This window comes from Pyrgilauda ruficollis, unplaced genomic scaffold (genome assembly GCF_017590135.1).
Source record: "Pyrgilauda ruficollis isolate IOZ18807 unplaced genomic scaffold, ASM1759013v1 scaffold45, whole genome shotgun sequence".
In the NCBI taxonomy this organism is placed as follows: domain Eukaryota; kingdom Metazoa; phylum Chordata; class Aves; order Passeriformes; family Passeridae; genus Pyrgilauda; species Pyrgilauda ruficollis.
Genome location: NW_024526044.1, coordinates 3,957,891 through 3,971,068, shown reverse-complemented (window position 1 = coordinate 3,971,068; position 13,178 = coordinate 3,957,891). Strand labels below are relative to the sequence as shown.

General features: G+C 47.4%; 1 protein-coding gene across 1 annotated transcript; it reads left to right on the top strand.

The window, feature by feature from the left end:
• The first annotated feature begins 1,239 nt into the window (after positions 1-1,239).
• Positions 1,240-9,402, top strand: TFAP2C (transcription factor AP-2 gamma). The gene is made up of 7 exons (XM_041478489.1): positions 1,240-1,287; positions 2,500-2,976; positions 3,166-3,217; positions 4,650-4,872; positions 5,809-5,927; positions 7,228-7,369; positions 9,117-9,402. The coding sequence occupies exons 1-7, from the start codon at positions 1,240-1,242 to the stop codon at positions 9,400-9,402; spliced, it is 1,347 nt and encodes a 448-aa protein (XP_041334423.1).
• The last annotated feature ends 3,776 nt before the right edge of the window (positions 9,403-13,178 follow it).

The window sequence follows — 13,178 nt, the reverse complement described above, 5'->3', positions numbered from 1 at the left end:
TGGGTCTATCTCGGGCCTTTAATAGCAGCTCTCAGGCGGCTCGTCCCCGGGCACTGATAGCCGAGATCTCCGCAGCCAGCACTGTCCAGGGTCAGCTTTTGTCTCTGCCACAATAAACAAACACTTGCTCCTCTCATGTAAATGAGCAGCGATCCGGATGCACCTTGAAACACTGGGAGAAGTCGTTGCTTTTGAAAACGATGTTCATTTTGTCTGACACACATAACTGCATAGATCAAATGCCTGAAGAAAGGTAGCAATTTGGCAGGGAAGTATTTTCTAAGCTTAGATGAAAGTGTGCTCACGGCGTCCGAAAAAGCCTGTCTCACCTCCCACCTGCTTCCCCAGCCCCGAGTTTGCGCGAAAAGATTAGACAGACGGGATTTTCGTTAAAAAAAAAAAAAAAAAAAAAGTTTAAAAAAATTAAAATAAAAAGAAACCGATGCGAAGAACCAGTCGCACAATTCACAGAGCCCCGGATCGGGGACGCTGAATCAGGGCTGCTTTACCTACCGGGGCTTCGACACCACTGCAATAATCTTGTCGGATCATTAAGTAAATTATACCTTAAACATTGGTAGCTTACAAGTTGTAATCAGTAATTCAAACTCTTGACAATTATGCAAATGAAACCCCGGCTGCGCTCGGACTTTCTCGCTTTCGCTACGAGGACTTTTCCCGAGTTTATTTCGCCCCAAAAAACTGCCGGGCGTGGGGGGGCGGCTCACTGTGGGGGTTTCGCAGAACCTTTCCACGCGTGGAGGAGCGGGGAACACGCGGCACGGCTCCCAAAACCCGCGCAGCACGGGGGGACCTGCGGCGGGGGGTACCCACGCGTGGCCCCTTCCTCGCGGGGCGGCACCCACGGCCCCCGCACCCCGAGGGGGCGGCGGAGGGGGGGTCCGGCTCCGCGCTGCCCGCCCGCCCTCCGCGGCCGCGGAAGGAGTGGCTTGGGGCTGCGCGCTCCCTCCTGAGTGGCTGGCGGCCGCGGCGCCCGAGCCATCCCTGGGGAGGAGTTAGGATAATCCTATTGCCATTAAGGGCGTCTGGGCAGGGAAAAAAACCCCGAGTGACCACAAGAGCGGAGGGTTAGTCCGTCAGCTGCCTTCATGCCTGCCAACTGAGCTCCGTCCGGGGGGCCGCTGCTCTTCCCCAGCGCCGGCGTGGATTTACCGCCCGTGGCGGGGGCCGAGCCGTTCTGTTCGCCGCGCCGCGCACCTGGTCCGGACGCTGGACGCCATGTTGTGGAAACTAGCAGATAATGTCAAATACGAAGAGGACTGCGAGGTGAGGGGCTGCGGGGAGGGGTCGCCGCTGGGGGACGGGGGTGCTGCGCGGGGCAGCGCGGGGCTCCGCCGCCCCCGGGCCGCGCTGCGCGCCCCGCTCGCTGCCAGCCCAGCCGCCTCCCCGCCGGGAGAGCAGCGGTCCCTGCCCCAAGAGCCAAGAGCCCGCTTGGCTTTTTTTTTTTTTTTTTCCTTTGGAGGTGCGAATTTTTATTTTCGTATTTTTTATATTTTTGTATTTTTCTTTACCGAGTTTTTTGAGCTCTCGAATTAAATGGGCTCCAACTGGGAGAACCGAGCTCGCATCCCGCATGGGGCAGCGCCGTGCGGGAGCGGGGGGACCGCGGGGCGGTCGGAGCGCACCGCACCGCAGCGGGCGGGATGCGGAGGGGCCGGCAGGTAGCAGCTGCTGAGCCGGGCAGGGCGAACCCTTCCTTCCCAAGTTTTTCCTCCCCGGGAGCTGCTCCCAGCCGCCGCGAGGTGCTCCCGGGTTTTGATCTCTCCGAACTCTCGTCTGTGTCCCCCGTGCCCCCCCGGCTCCGCTGGTCCGCCTGCTCGGCTCCTACAGATTAGTGCAGTCCCCGCTTCACGCTCCATTGGGACCCCATTCACCTCTTATTAACTAGCCCTGTTATTTTAATGACCGTGAAGCCAGAAGCTGCTAAATCCCTGGATCAGCTCAATGTAGACATTTCAGCTTTGTGCGCTGGGATTGGAAATCGGGGCAGCAGCAGCGATGCCACGGCTGGAGGCAGCACCGCGCTCCCTCCCCGTCGGGCAGAGCCGGCAGCCCCGGCCCGGGCGCCCCTCGGGGGTGGGAAGGATGGCAGTGCCGGGGGTCCCCATCGCTCCCAGAGCGGCTCCGCAGCCCCCCCGGCCCCTCCGCCTCCTCCCCAGCCGAGGCAGCGCGGCGGAAACGCGACTGCGTCTCTGATTCGAATTTTTCTGATTTTAATGCTTCTTCTGCTGACTTGCACAAGCGGGAGAAGGGTTGGTCTGGTGTAGTTGCGATGAGGAGGGCAGCGAGAACTGGTTTGTAACCTCTTCCCTGGGAGCGGGGCTGATTTCTTCCGCGAAGTGCCTCAAACACCAAACTCCCTGGGCAGGAGCGGGGCGGCTCTCGCTCTCCTCTCTCCTTCCCACCATCCGCGGCCACCGTGTCCCCCGAGCCCTCTGACGGCCACCCCGTTGTTCCCCACCCCTGTGTGCTTTCCAGGACCGGCACGATGGCAGCAGCAACGGGAACCCGCGGCTGCCGCACCTCTCCGCCGTCAGCCAGCACCTGTACAGCCCGGCCCCGCCGCTCTCGCACTCGGGCGCCTCCGACTTCCAGCCCCCCTACTTCCCCCCTCCGTACCAGCCGCTGCCTTACTCCCAGTCCAGCGACCCCTACTCGCACCTCGGGGACCCCTTCTCCATCAACCCTCTGCACCAGCCGCCGCCGCCGCCGCCCAGCCAGCAGCAGAGCGCTTGGCCGAACCGGCAGAGCCAGGAGCCGGCGGGGCTGGCCCCGCACGGCCGCCCCGGGCTGGTGCCGCACCTCTCGGCGCTGGAGAGCGGCTCTGCCGGCAGCCGCCGGGAGACTTTCCGGCGCTCCGAGCTGCTGCTGCCCCACGGGCACGGGCTGGACGCCTCGGCGCTGGCCGATAACCTGGGCCTGCACGACATGGCCCACCAGATGGAGGAGGTGCAGGTAAGGAGCGCCCGGACCCCCCTCCTTCCGCACATCCCATCCCCGTCCATGCTGAGAATTCTTCATTTTCTCCCCTTCGCCCCTCAGGGTGCGGGTGTGCGGGGAGGGGGTGGGTTTCCCAAAAGCCGCCGGCTTTTTCCCCTCTCGGCTCTTCCAGGTGCGAAACTTTCTCCCCCTTTCTCTTTCCAGAATGTGGAGGATCAACACTTACTAATGCATGACCAGACAGTCATTAGAAAAGGTCAGTAAGGTGGCACCGCAGTTTTACTTTCCCTTGTCAATAGTTAAAAGTTTCGTGACGCACCGGTGAAGTGACGCCCTATTATTTTTATAAAGACCGATCCTTTGGGATCGGGAGGGCGGAGGAGTTTTTATTTCACTCTTTGTCGCTGGATTTTGCTAATGCGGTCCGAGGGAAGGTGGCGGCGGGGACAAACTGCCCTGGGGTGTTTGTCCGGGGACACGACTGTCCCCCCCTCCTGTGCTCTGGTGTTATGGCTTTAATCGGAACCAGGACCTTGAACCGATTTTAATCTTTCCTGAAGTACGTGTGTGTAAAGTGACACGGGGCTTTTCTTTTGTTTGTTTGGTTTTTTTTGTTTTTGTTTTGTTTTATTTTTGTTGCTGATAGCACTCGAAGATAGTTTTCTTTCCCTTTTTTCCCATTTTTAAACCTCTTTTGAGAAAAGACTGAGTTCGCTGGCAGAAGACTGTTTGGCTTTATCTTAATCGAAATTGGTTTGTAGCTGAGGTTTTGAGGAAGGAGGAAGACGTATTGACTCAATTTACAGTAATTTAGGTTTTTTTCCTTGCTTTTGTTTTTAAACAAATTTGTGCTTAAAAAAAAATCAGAAGTTTCCTCTGAAGACTTCAAACAAATACCTAACTGAGGAAAAGCAGAAGTGTGTGTCAGAGCGCTGATTGCTGCCTTTAGCTCATGGGAGAATAATTTTGCTGTCAGATGCACCACTGACAAATCTTCCCCCTCCGGGAGTGGGGCCGACCTCGGCTCTTTAACCCTTTCAGCAGCAGCACTGGGTGGATTCGCGAGGGGATGGAAAAGCCGGATCTGTGGTTTGCTCCTTCCAAAGCCTTTGTTGTCCCTCCTCACCTAAAGGCTGAAGCTCTTAACGAGGAGCAGCTCCTTACTTTCGGTTCTCCCCTGGGCTGCGTCCCTCTCTGCTGTGCTGCTGTCTGGTAGGAATTTGTTGGGATTAAATTCCAAAGGCGGTTTCTTAAATCTGCGTGTGCGAGGTGGAAGATGAAGCCCAGCAGGAGCCGGGAGGTTTCTCCCTGCCCTGGTTTGGGAAGAGTTTTGGCAGTAGCTGGAGGACGCTAATTCGGAGTCTGTTGTAGTATGGAGTTTTTGTGAGCACGGCTTTGCAACCTTGCAGCCTGCTGCTCCCGAGCAGTGGGGTTTGTGTGCCTTGGGAAGCATTCTTGGTTGTGTTCGGCAGCTTCTTGCAATCCAGTGGCAAAATCCAGCTAGTTTTGGGGCCCTTTGGGTCCCTGTGTTGCAGATGGATGCTGGGGATTGGGGCCAGTGATGTGAGCATTTAACACCAAACAAAATCCTCTCTCCCGGCTTGTTTTTATAGAAAGAAAACTCACTTGCCACTTCCTATTTATTTTCCCCTTTTATAAAATCCCTGCTTTCCCTCCTCCACCCTCAGGTCCCATCTCCCTAACGAAAAACAGCGCTCTGAGCCTGCCCTGCCAGAAGGATGGCTTAATTGGGGTGGTGATCAACCCCAACGAGGTGTTCTGCTCCGTCCCGGGGAGGCTGTCCCTGCTCAGCTCCACGTCCAAGTACAAAGTGACAGTGGCAGAGGTGCAGAGGCGGCTCTCGCCCCCGGAGTGCCTCAATGCCTCCCTGCTAGGAGGAGTCCTGCGAAGGTAGGATGGAGCCTCCCTGCCCTGCCAGCCTCCCCATGTGCCCCTGTTTGTATTTTCCTTGTTGTGCTGTGTGTGGAAGGTAGGATGGAGCCCTCCTTTCCCTGCCAGCCTCCCCCCGTGTTTGTTTCCTCATTTTGCTGTGTGTGGAAGGTAGGATGGAGCCTCCCTTCCCTGCCGTCCTCCCCTGCTGCCTGTGTCTGTATTTTCCTCATTTTGCTGTGTGTGGAAGGCAGGATGGAGCCTTCCCTGCCCTGCCAGCCTCCCCCCGTGTTTGTTTCCCTTGCTTTGCTGTGTGTGGAAGGTAGGTTGGACCCTCCCTGCCCTGCCAGCCTCCCCGTGTCCCTGTTTGTGTTTGCCTTGTTTTGCTGTGTGTGAGCAGCCACATCAGCACAGCCACAGAGCCTCTCAGCCAGCTCCTGAGTTTTGAGCAGCCCAACGACGCTGAATCCTAATAGGCTTTGGAAATAAAACTTCTTTGCACTTGTGCTGCCTCTGGAGAAGTGCTATTAACAGCTCTGACAGCAATTCTCATTCCCTGTTTAGAGCTGAGGTTTTTGTCTTGAAACCAGCACGTGGAGCTGTCTCTGATTCCCAAGACCCTGTGGAATGATTTTTTTTATTTAATCTAATGGTCCTGATTAATCACTACAAGGACATTTTCCACATCCTTTTTTGCATATACTTAATTTGGCTTGTGATCATTCTACAACTTGGTTTCAGTGGTGCAGTTTGAAATATTTTTATTTTGACCTGCTGTGTTTCATCCTGGCTGGATTGAAGTAGAGCATTCAAAAAGTAGGTCACTTGAAAAGAGCCTGTTTTTTATCTTCTCCCCACCCCAGTAGAACCCTATTGAATGTCAGTAACTGGAATTTCTCATCTTAAAAAGAAGTGCTCCCTGAAGATAAATAAGGCCATTTTTTTCTCTAATTACAGAGCCAAATCTAAAAATGGTGGCAGATCATTAAGGGAAAAACTGGATAAAATTGGCTTGAATCTTCCTGCTGGCAGAAGGAAAGCTGCAAACGTGACACTATTGACATCTTTGGTGGAAGGTCAGTCCCGAGTGTGTCTTAAAAATAAACTTTCTCCCCTTGTGCACAGCTTTTATCCTCTAGGCAAAGCATGGAAAGGTTAGAAAGTCCCTGAAAGTAATATGGGTTTTTTGTTTGTTTTGGAGTGAGCATGGTGGGGATGTTGCAGCAGCTAAGGAAGGGCTGTGCTGCCTTTGAGGGGCTCTCCTCTGCCTTGTGAGCCCTGCTCACACAACCCCAGCCACTGCTCCTCTTTCTGGCAGGGATGCAGAATTCCTGCCTGCCAGGATGTGCCCAAGGCACCTTTGTCCACTCTGCCTCCTGAGGGTTGTTTTGGGTTTCAAAGGCAAGGCAAAAGGGGTCAAACTCCTGGAAAAGTGGCTTTGGTTTCTTGTTGGGAAACTTGGGGACACTGGGACAGCCGAGTGCAGTCCTGCCCTACCTCAGCGGTGTCCTCAGAAGCTTTGCTAATAAACAAGCTTATAAAGTGAGATTTATAGCTTCTGACTTCCTGCTAGGAAACTGGAGCCCCTTTAATGTGGGCCATGCTCTGTGGACCCTCTGCCAGTGAAGCTGACCTGAAGGGTGTGTGTTCATGTACGTGTGTGGTTTACATTTGGTGTTCCTGTTTCAAGCAGCTCCTGGTAGTGGCACAATTTAACAGGAATACAAGCAGCAGCTGAAATGGAAAGAGTGAAAAATGATCTAACAATACCTTCCTGCTGTTTATAATGCAGCAACTTGCATTTAAAAGCTTTGCTTGGAAGTTTTGGAGAGCTGATGTGTGTGCATATGTACACAGGCATATTGCACTGATCACACCAATCTCTTTTATTTTAAGCCTGATCAAATTGTTTTAATGAAAAAAAAGTGGCCTGGTTATACACCTTGCAGTTTGGTTTTCTGTCTGAAAATTCTTATGAAAAAATATTTCAAAAGCATACTAGACTGAAAACTTTTATTATAATGTGGGGTTTAGTTGGCAGATTTTTTAAATATCAGTGGACAATTTGATCTTGACTGAATTGTCTTCTTTGCTGTGCAGTTGTTCTGGATAGAGACAGGAATTTTTCTTTCTAGTGTAAAAGCAAGAGAATTCTTTTTTGTAGCAGTCACCCTGTAAATCTCTTTTTTCTTGATACAAACTTACAAAGAAACACTGATCCATCAATTAAAAAATGGTAGTAAGTGACAGAACGGTGTCACTTTCCAAAACAGGAATACACTTCAAAAACCCACAACGTTTTTTCCTTAATGTCCCTGATTTCCTTACAATAAATGATATTTTACAATTTAACAAGCCCTCCCTTTCACCACCCAGGTGAAGCTGTGCATCTTGCTCGTGACTTTGGCTACGTGTGTGAGACAGAATTTCCTTCCAAAGCAGTGGCTGAATATTTAACCAGACCACACATGGGCCGCAACGAGATGGCAAACAGGAAGAACATGCTGCTTGCTGCAAAGTAAGTTTTCAGCTTGGATTTTAATTCTTCTCCCCTTTTTGAACGTGTTTTTGTCTGACTGTGACTGTCTGCGACTGGGGGATAGTTTGGTGGATTTTTGCGTGTAATTTTAATTAGGAAGATGAAGCAATTCTTTTTATTTGGTTTTGGTTTGAATTCAGCTCTGGCAGCAGTTTTATTTCAGTCTGAACCAATAATAAGGGTAACAATCCTGTAGGTAACTAAAGCAGTTTGGACCAGTTCTGTTCAATTGCAGTAAAAACTTCATGAAAAGTCCTACACCAGGACAGCCCTAAGGAAAAGGTGTCCCTAGGTGTGACAGGGCCGGGGATGTGGAGCAGGTGTGGCCTGGGATGTGACCAGGAGTGGAGCAGGGGAAGCTCAGCCCTGTGTGCTCACAGCTGCCCTTGGCAGCAGCAGCTCCCGGCTTCCCGTGGGACTCAGGGAGCCAGGAGCTGCTGGAGAGTCCCTTTTTCCCTGTTATGGCTGGAGATTTTTATAGTTCACTGGAAGCATCCTTTGGTAGGTGTGGAAAGTCCCTGTGCTTCAACAAATCCCTGTTGCAGGCCTGGGTGAAGGGGAAGGAGGGGAGCTTTGTTCTGGCTGTTCTGCAGACCCTTGTGCCTGTGAATAAACCCATCCTGAGCGGGACCCTGGGCTGAGTTAAGCTTATCTCAAACTGGTGCTTGCAGTGCTCAACTTTCCCCTTTCCCCTGCTGAGTTCCTCTCCCAGGCTCAGGTTTAGCAGAGCTTCAGTTCATGGTTTGCTCTGCTCTGAGGTGTTTTCTGGTTTGGGGTCGATGGAATTCCCTGCTTTTGGCAGAACTCTCACTCTGCAAGAGGAGCTGAGAAAAACCTGCTTAAACTGCTGAGAAAGTTGCCCTGGCTTTGTGCTCACAACAGGAGTGTAAAACACACTCCTGGTGTTGAATCCATCCAGCCTTCTTTTAAAAGAGATCTTCTTTTACAAGAATAGATCTCTTAAAAATGTATAAATTTAGAAATCTAGTCTCCCTTGCCTATAGTTTGAACATTGTTCTAATTTTTCCTGAGCACTCCTCCTTGCTCCTGAGTATTTTCCTTGTTGGCATTGTTACTGGCACTAATAAAAATCCCCTGGAAGATGTTTGTGATTGAGAAATTGTGATAAAGTGATGATTCTGTTAAGATTGCTCAGCTCCTGTGAAATCCCTTCAAGGGGACAGATTTACAAGCAGCAAACAACATATGCTGGAGCATTATTAAGCACTCGTGTTTTGCCAGGCATATGTGTTAGTGTTTGCAGGATCAGGGCCTCGGCCTCCCTACATATACATGGAATATACACAACTAAATTAAATCTCCTCTTCAGCTGCTCCAGCCTTTCTGCACCACTCAGCTGCAGCTGGGAAAGTTCTCAGAGAAACCAGCACTGAATTCCCATTCCCCACTCCAAATCTGGAGCAAATGATGCGGAGCCAGGCAGGCACCAGAGGTGTAGAGTTGATTTTGTGGAGTGTTTTTGTGATGGGGATGCAACAGAAGGTTCATCAGGAAGTGGTGCTAATAAACAGAAACCTAGAAATCTAATCCAGTTTGAACGTGATGCTGTTTTTTTTTTTTTTTTGCTTTCATTTTAGCCATTGAATTTCTCATATTCCCGCCACAAATGCCAAATATTTGATGCAGATCTCTTTGTTATTTCAGTTTATTTGTTGATTTCAGTTTATTTGCGTGGTGTAAAGCGTGAGCCCTTTGTGTGTTGCAGGCAGATCTGTAAGGAATTCACAGACCTCCTCACTCAGGACAGAACCCCCCTTGGAAACACGAGGCCCAGCCCCATCTTGGACCCTGGCATCCAGGGCTGTTTGACTCATTTTAGCCTGATCACACATGGCTTTGGGAGCGCTGCCATCTGTGCTGCCATGACATCCGTGCAGAACTACCTAAATGAAGCGTTAAAAATAGCAGACAAATCCTACATGAACGCTGGCGACCAGAGCCCCGCAGAGACCAACAAAACCATTGACAAAATGGACAAGCACAGGAAGTGAAAGGAAAACCAGACTTTGCCCTTCCTCCTACACAGACTCTGATCTTCTTGCCAGGGGGAACATAGAGATTTGGGTGGTTTTATTTTTTCTCTTTTGTTTTGGTTTTTTTTTTTTTTTTTTTTTTTGGAGAAACTAGGGGAAAAAGGGGAGAAAAAAAAAAATCATTCAGGATCTTCACTCCTGCTGGATCCGTGAGACAAGTCTTGCTAAAAGCTGCAGTATCCCTGTTGTGTGGAAGCAATTACCTGAAGATAAGTACTTGGGACAAGTGTATTGAATCCTTTGCTGTTACAGTGGTGCTATAAAGGGGGGGTTGATGGAATTATCCACAGAGATTTATTTAGATTCCTTTTCCACATCTCAGTATCTCGTGGGTGACCAGCTTCATGTGTAGTTTTTAAGAGATTTTTAGATGGAAGCCTGTTTTGCTCTCTGATACAATTTCAGGGGTTCATTCTCTCGAAATGCAACAGTAACAATAAAACAGTATTAAGCAGTGGTATAGAGATTTATGTACATTAAAATTTTTTATAAACACCTGAAAATAGTAAGATGATTCTGTGGGATTGTTTTTTTAAAACTGTTCAGTTTCTTTTTTTTTTTTTTTTGTTCTCTTCTACTTTATTTTTTTTCTTTACTTTCAGATTAACATAGAGTACTAAAATCCTACTAGACTTAAGATGGCATTTGACATGCTAATTTTTTACAGAAATATTCAGGCTTTTAAACTGCAGCAATGTTGGCTGTAGTTTATATTATCTTGGTATTTTTTTAACGAGGACTAGTTCAAAATGAAAATACTTTTAGAAAAATCACTTTCTGTGTCTAAGGATATTGCAGCTTTATTCATATATTTATATTGTCTTGTTTTTAAATTTGGGGGGGAAACTTGAAAGAATAGGCACATAACTTTTTTTTTTTTTTTTTTCTTTTTTTTTTTTTTGCCTACTAAGGCCAAAAAATACTTCCAGGGAGGCTTTATGTGTATTAAGGGAAGCAGTGTGTTGAATGTAAATATTTATTTATGTGTAATTTAATCGGATTTGTAAATAATGGTGAACTTTTTAATACTTTTTTTTATAAATGGGTTTCAAATTTTAATTTTGGTAAGTATTTCAAAGGTAATGGGTAAGCTAAACATATCTTTAGGTTTATGCACAGGTATGTTATACAGGGTATTTAAGACTTTTTTTTTTTTTTAAATCTCGATTCTTGCCACTGAAGATTAGATTTAATCTGAGGTGTTTGTTCACAAAGCAATAATTTTGTGCATCATTCACCTGGTAACTGAGTAGACATGCAAAAAAAAAACCCGAGTGTGTGAGTTAGTGTGTATGTGAATAACGGAGGTTCTGAGCTATCTTCACATATTTGTAAATGTTCCCACTATAATTCTGATGTATATGATAACCATATAATAAAAGTATTCTGGCTAGAAGCATGGAATGTTTTGTTAACTGAGAGCAGCTCTGTTTTCTTTCTCTGCTGGGGGAATGTGGGGCGAGTAGCACTAGAGGACATTATGTATTGAGTCATAATTGCAGCACTTTGTTCGGATTAACAGAACAGAAAGATGAAGCTGTTTGCCAGTAAAACTAATGGTTTCAATTAAACACGTTATGTATCTCCAAGAATCTTTTCTTTTTTTTTTTTTTTTCCCTTCCTAAGATGTCATGGTCTTGCCTTCTGCCTGCTTAACTAGGCAGCTCAAACACAAACTCTGCGAGGCTGCTTCTCAATAAAAACCAATCCCACCAGCTTTGTCTCCTGCTCAATCTGCTTCTATTGCAATAATCTGTCTCCAAATATTCATAAAAACCCAGGGTGTAGAATTTGAGAGGTCTCCCATCTGGTTTTGGCCGAATTTTACTGATTTGGGAAGGTTTACGTTTTGCAGGAAGTCCTCAAAGCGCTTTGTGCCACAGGAGTGAGGCAGGAGCTGGAATTTTTACTGTCTCAGATGCAAAATAGTGGAACAAACCTTCCTGAAGCAAAATTTAGCTTGTTTTTCCAGTTCTTTCTGAAAAAGGACCCAAAACTGGGCTTTAATGTGTGTCCTTGGCCCTGCAAGAGCTGATCAGCCCTAGAGGAAGGTGGCACTGAGCTGTCAAGTGAGAATTCAGTTCACATCATGGCACTGTTTCTTCCAGAGACGTGTAAAAGAGGCAAAATGTACCATTTCTGAACCCCTTGCTTATAAACCATTTTTATGTTCTCATTTTCCCTTTAAAGGATAAAGGAAAACCACTGGAGGTGTGCAGGGAGAAGAAAGGAAAGGGAAGGACAAAGAAATGAATGCCTGTCAGTGGTGAGCTGGGTTTGAGTTGCAATCCAGTCCCCTTCTCTCCTAAAGAGGTGTGAAATTCCAGCCTTTGCATTTGTTAGACTCATTGTAGCATTTCAGAAATGAGCATTTTGGACCATCTGTAGGCACAGGCACAGCCAGGACACATGATGACTAACAGAACTTCTGAAAAACACAAACAAGCTGCCCTTCTGAAGGGTATTTTTATGGATTTTATATATTTATACACAGAAATCTGCTGGGTACGGTGAGAGCTTGTTTAGAGAATGCAATGCTCCAGTTCTGTTCCTTTTTTCCTCTTTCTGCTGCTGGGCTGCTTACCCAGCATATATAGGAAGATATTTGATCTACCAGACAATGGAATCTTGCTTTCTTTTTTTTTTTTTTTTATTAATGCACAAAACCAGGCAGTGAAATAATTGCCCCTTGGGATAGGAAATAAGGATGTTTCCATTTATTCCTGCATGCATTCAAGCAAAGCCAGTCAATTGTCTCATGTACTGACTCGGGTTCTATTCATATGTGTGGGACATTGCAAATGTGGAGTTTCCATTACCTTAGAGCTTTTCTTTATTCTATATTTCAACTGGGATATTCTTTTGAAGCTCAACCACCTTCTAAGCTGTGCCAGCACCATAAAACAACAACAATGTCTTCTGTTCCATCCCCTGAAAAGGACAGTTTGACTTGTCTCACCCAAAGTTCTGAATCTTAAGGAATATGTACACTCAAGAAGGCACAGGCTTCTTCCTGATCCTCAAAATTTCATGGTTTTACACTCATTATTCCTGAGCTGGCTAAAAGACAAAAGAAGTTCTAATGTGAGACTCTTCAGAAATGCCATTTTTCATTTCATTTGGACCATTCACATCACTCTGTCCAATCTTCTCCCTTGCCCATCTCCCACCAAAAGAAGAGGTTTGGTCATAATGTGAAGGAAAAAGGCTTTAAACTATCAGGAGTTTAAAAGGAAAAATTATTAAAGCCCTACACTCCTACAAAAATTTGATACATAACCATAAAATAGTCGAATTCACGTTACTCAGTAAAAAATTGCCTTGTGAAAAAAGAAAATATTTCAGCCATCTCTGGCTTGGGTGGCAGCAGCAGTTGGGCATCAGGATGTTGGATCCCAGGTGGATCCATGGCAGGCAGGGAGCTGCTCCTTCCCCCTGTGGCAACCAGGGCATGGCCTTGGCCACCCCATCACCTGAGAGAGCCCTGATTGCCACACAGCATTAATTGCAACCCTGAGCATTAGTCAAGAGTCCACCTCATCAAACTGGGTGACTTCATGGCATTGCTGCTTTCAGTTTAAAAAGAAATTTTTTCCTGGTGTTTGCAGCTTCAGAGAGAAATAATGATGTGAAACTAGTAAAATATTAAATAAAAATTGACTTTTTTCTTAATTTAGTAACTGATTTCAGTTCACTTTATTCTTGATTCAGTTTTAATTTGCCCTCCACTTATT

Bases quoted from the DNA above. Each gene is read 5' to 3' on its own strand.
- TFAP2C (XM_041478489.1), top strand. From the start codon at position 1,240: ATGTTGTGGAAACTAGCAGATAATGTCAAATACGAAGAGGACTGCGAG. The intron at 1,288-2,499 runs GTGAGGGGCTGC...TGTGCTTTCCAG, and splicing joins AATACGAAGAGGACTGCGAG to GACCGGCACGATGGCAGCAG. The intron at 3,218-4,649 runs GTCAGTAAGGTG...CTCCACCCTCAG, and splicing joins CCAGACAGTCATTAGAAAAG to GTCCCATCTCCCTAACGAAA.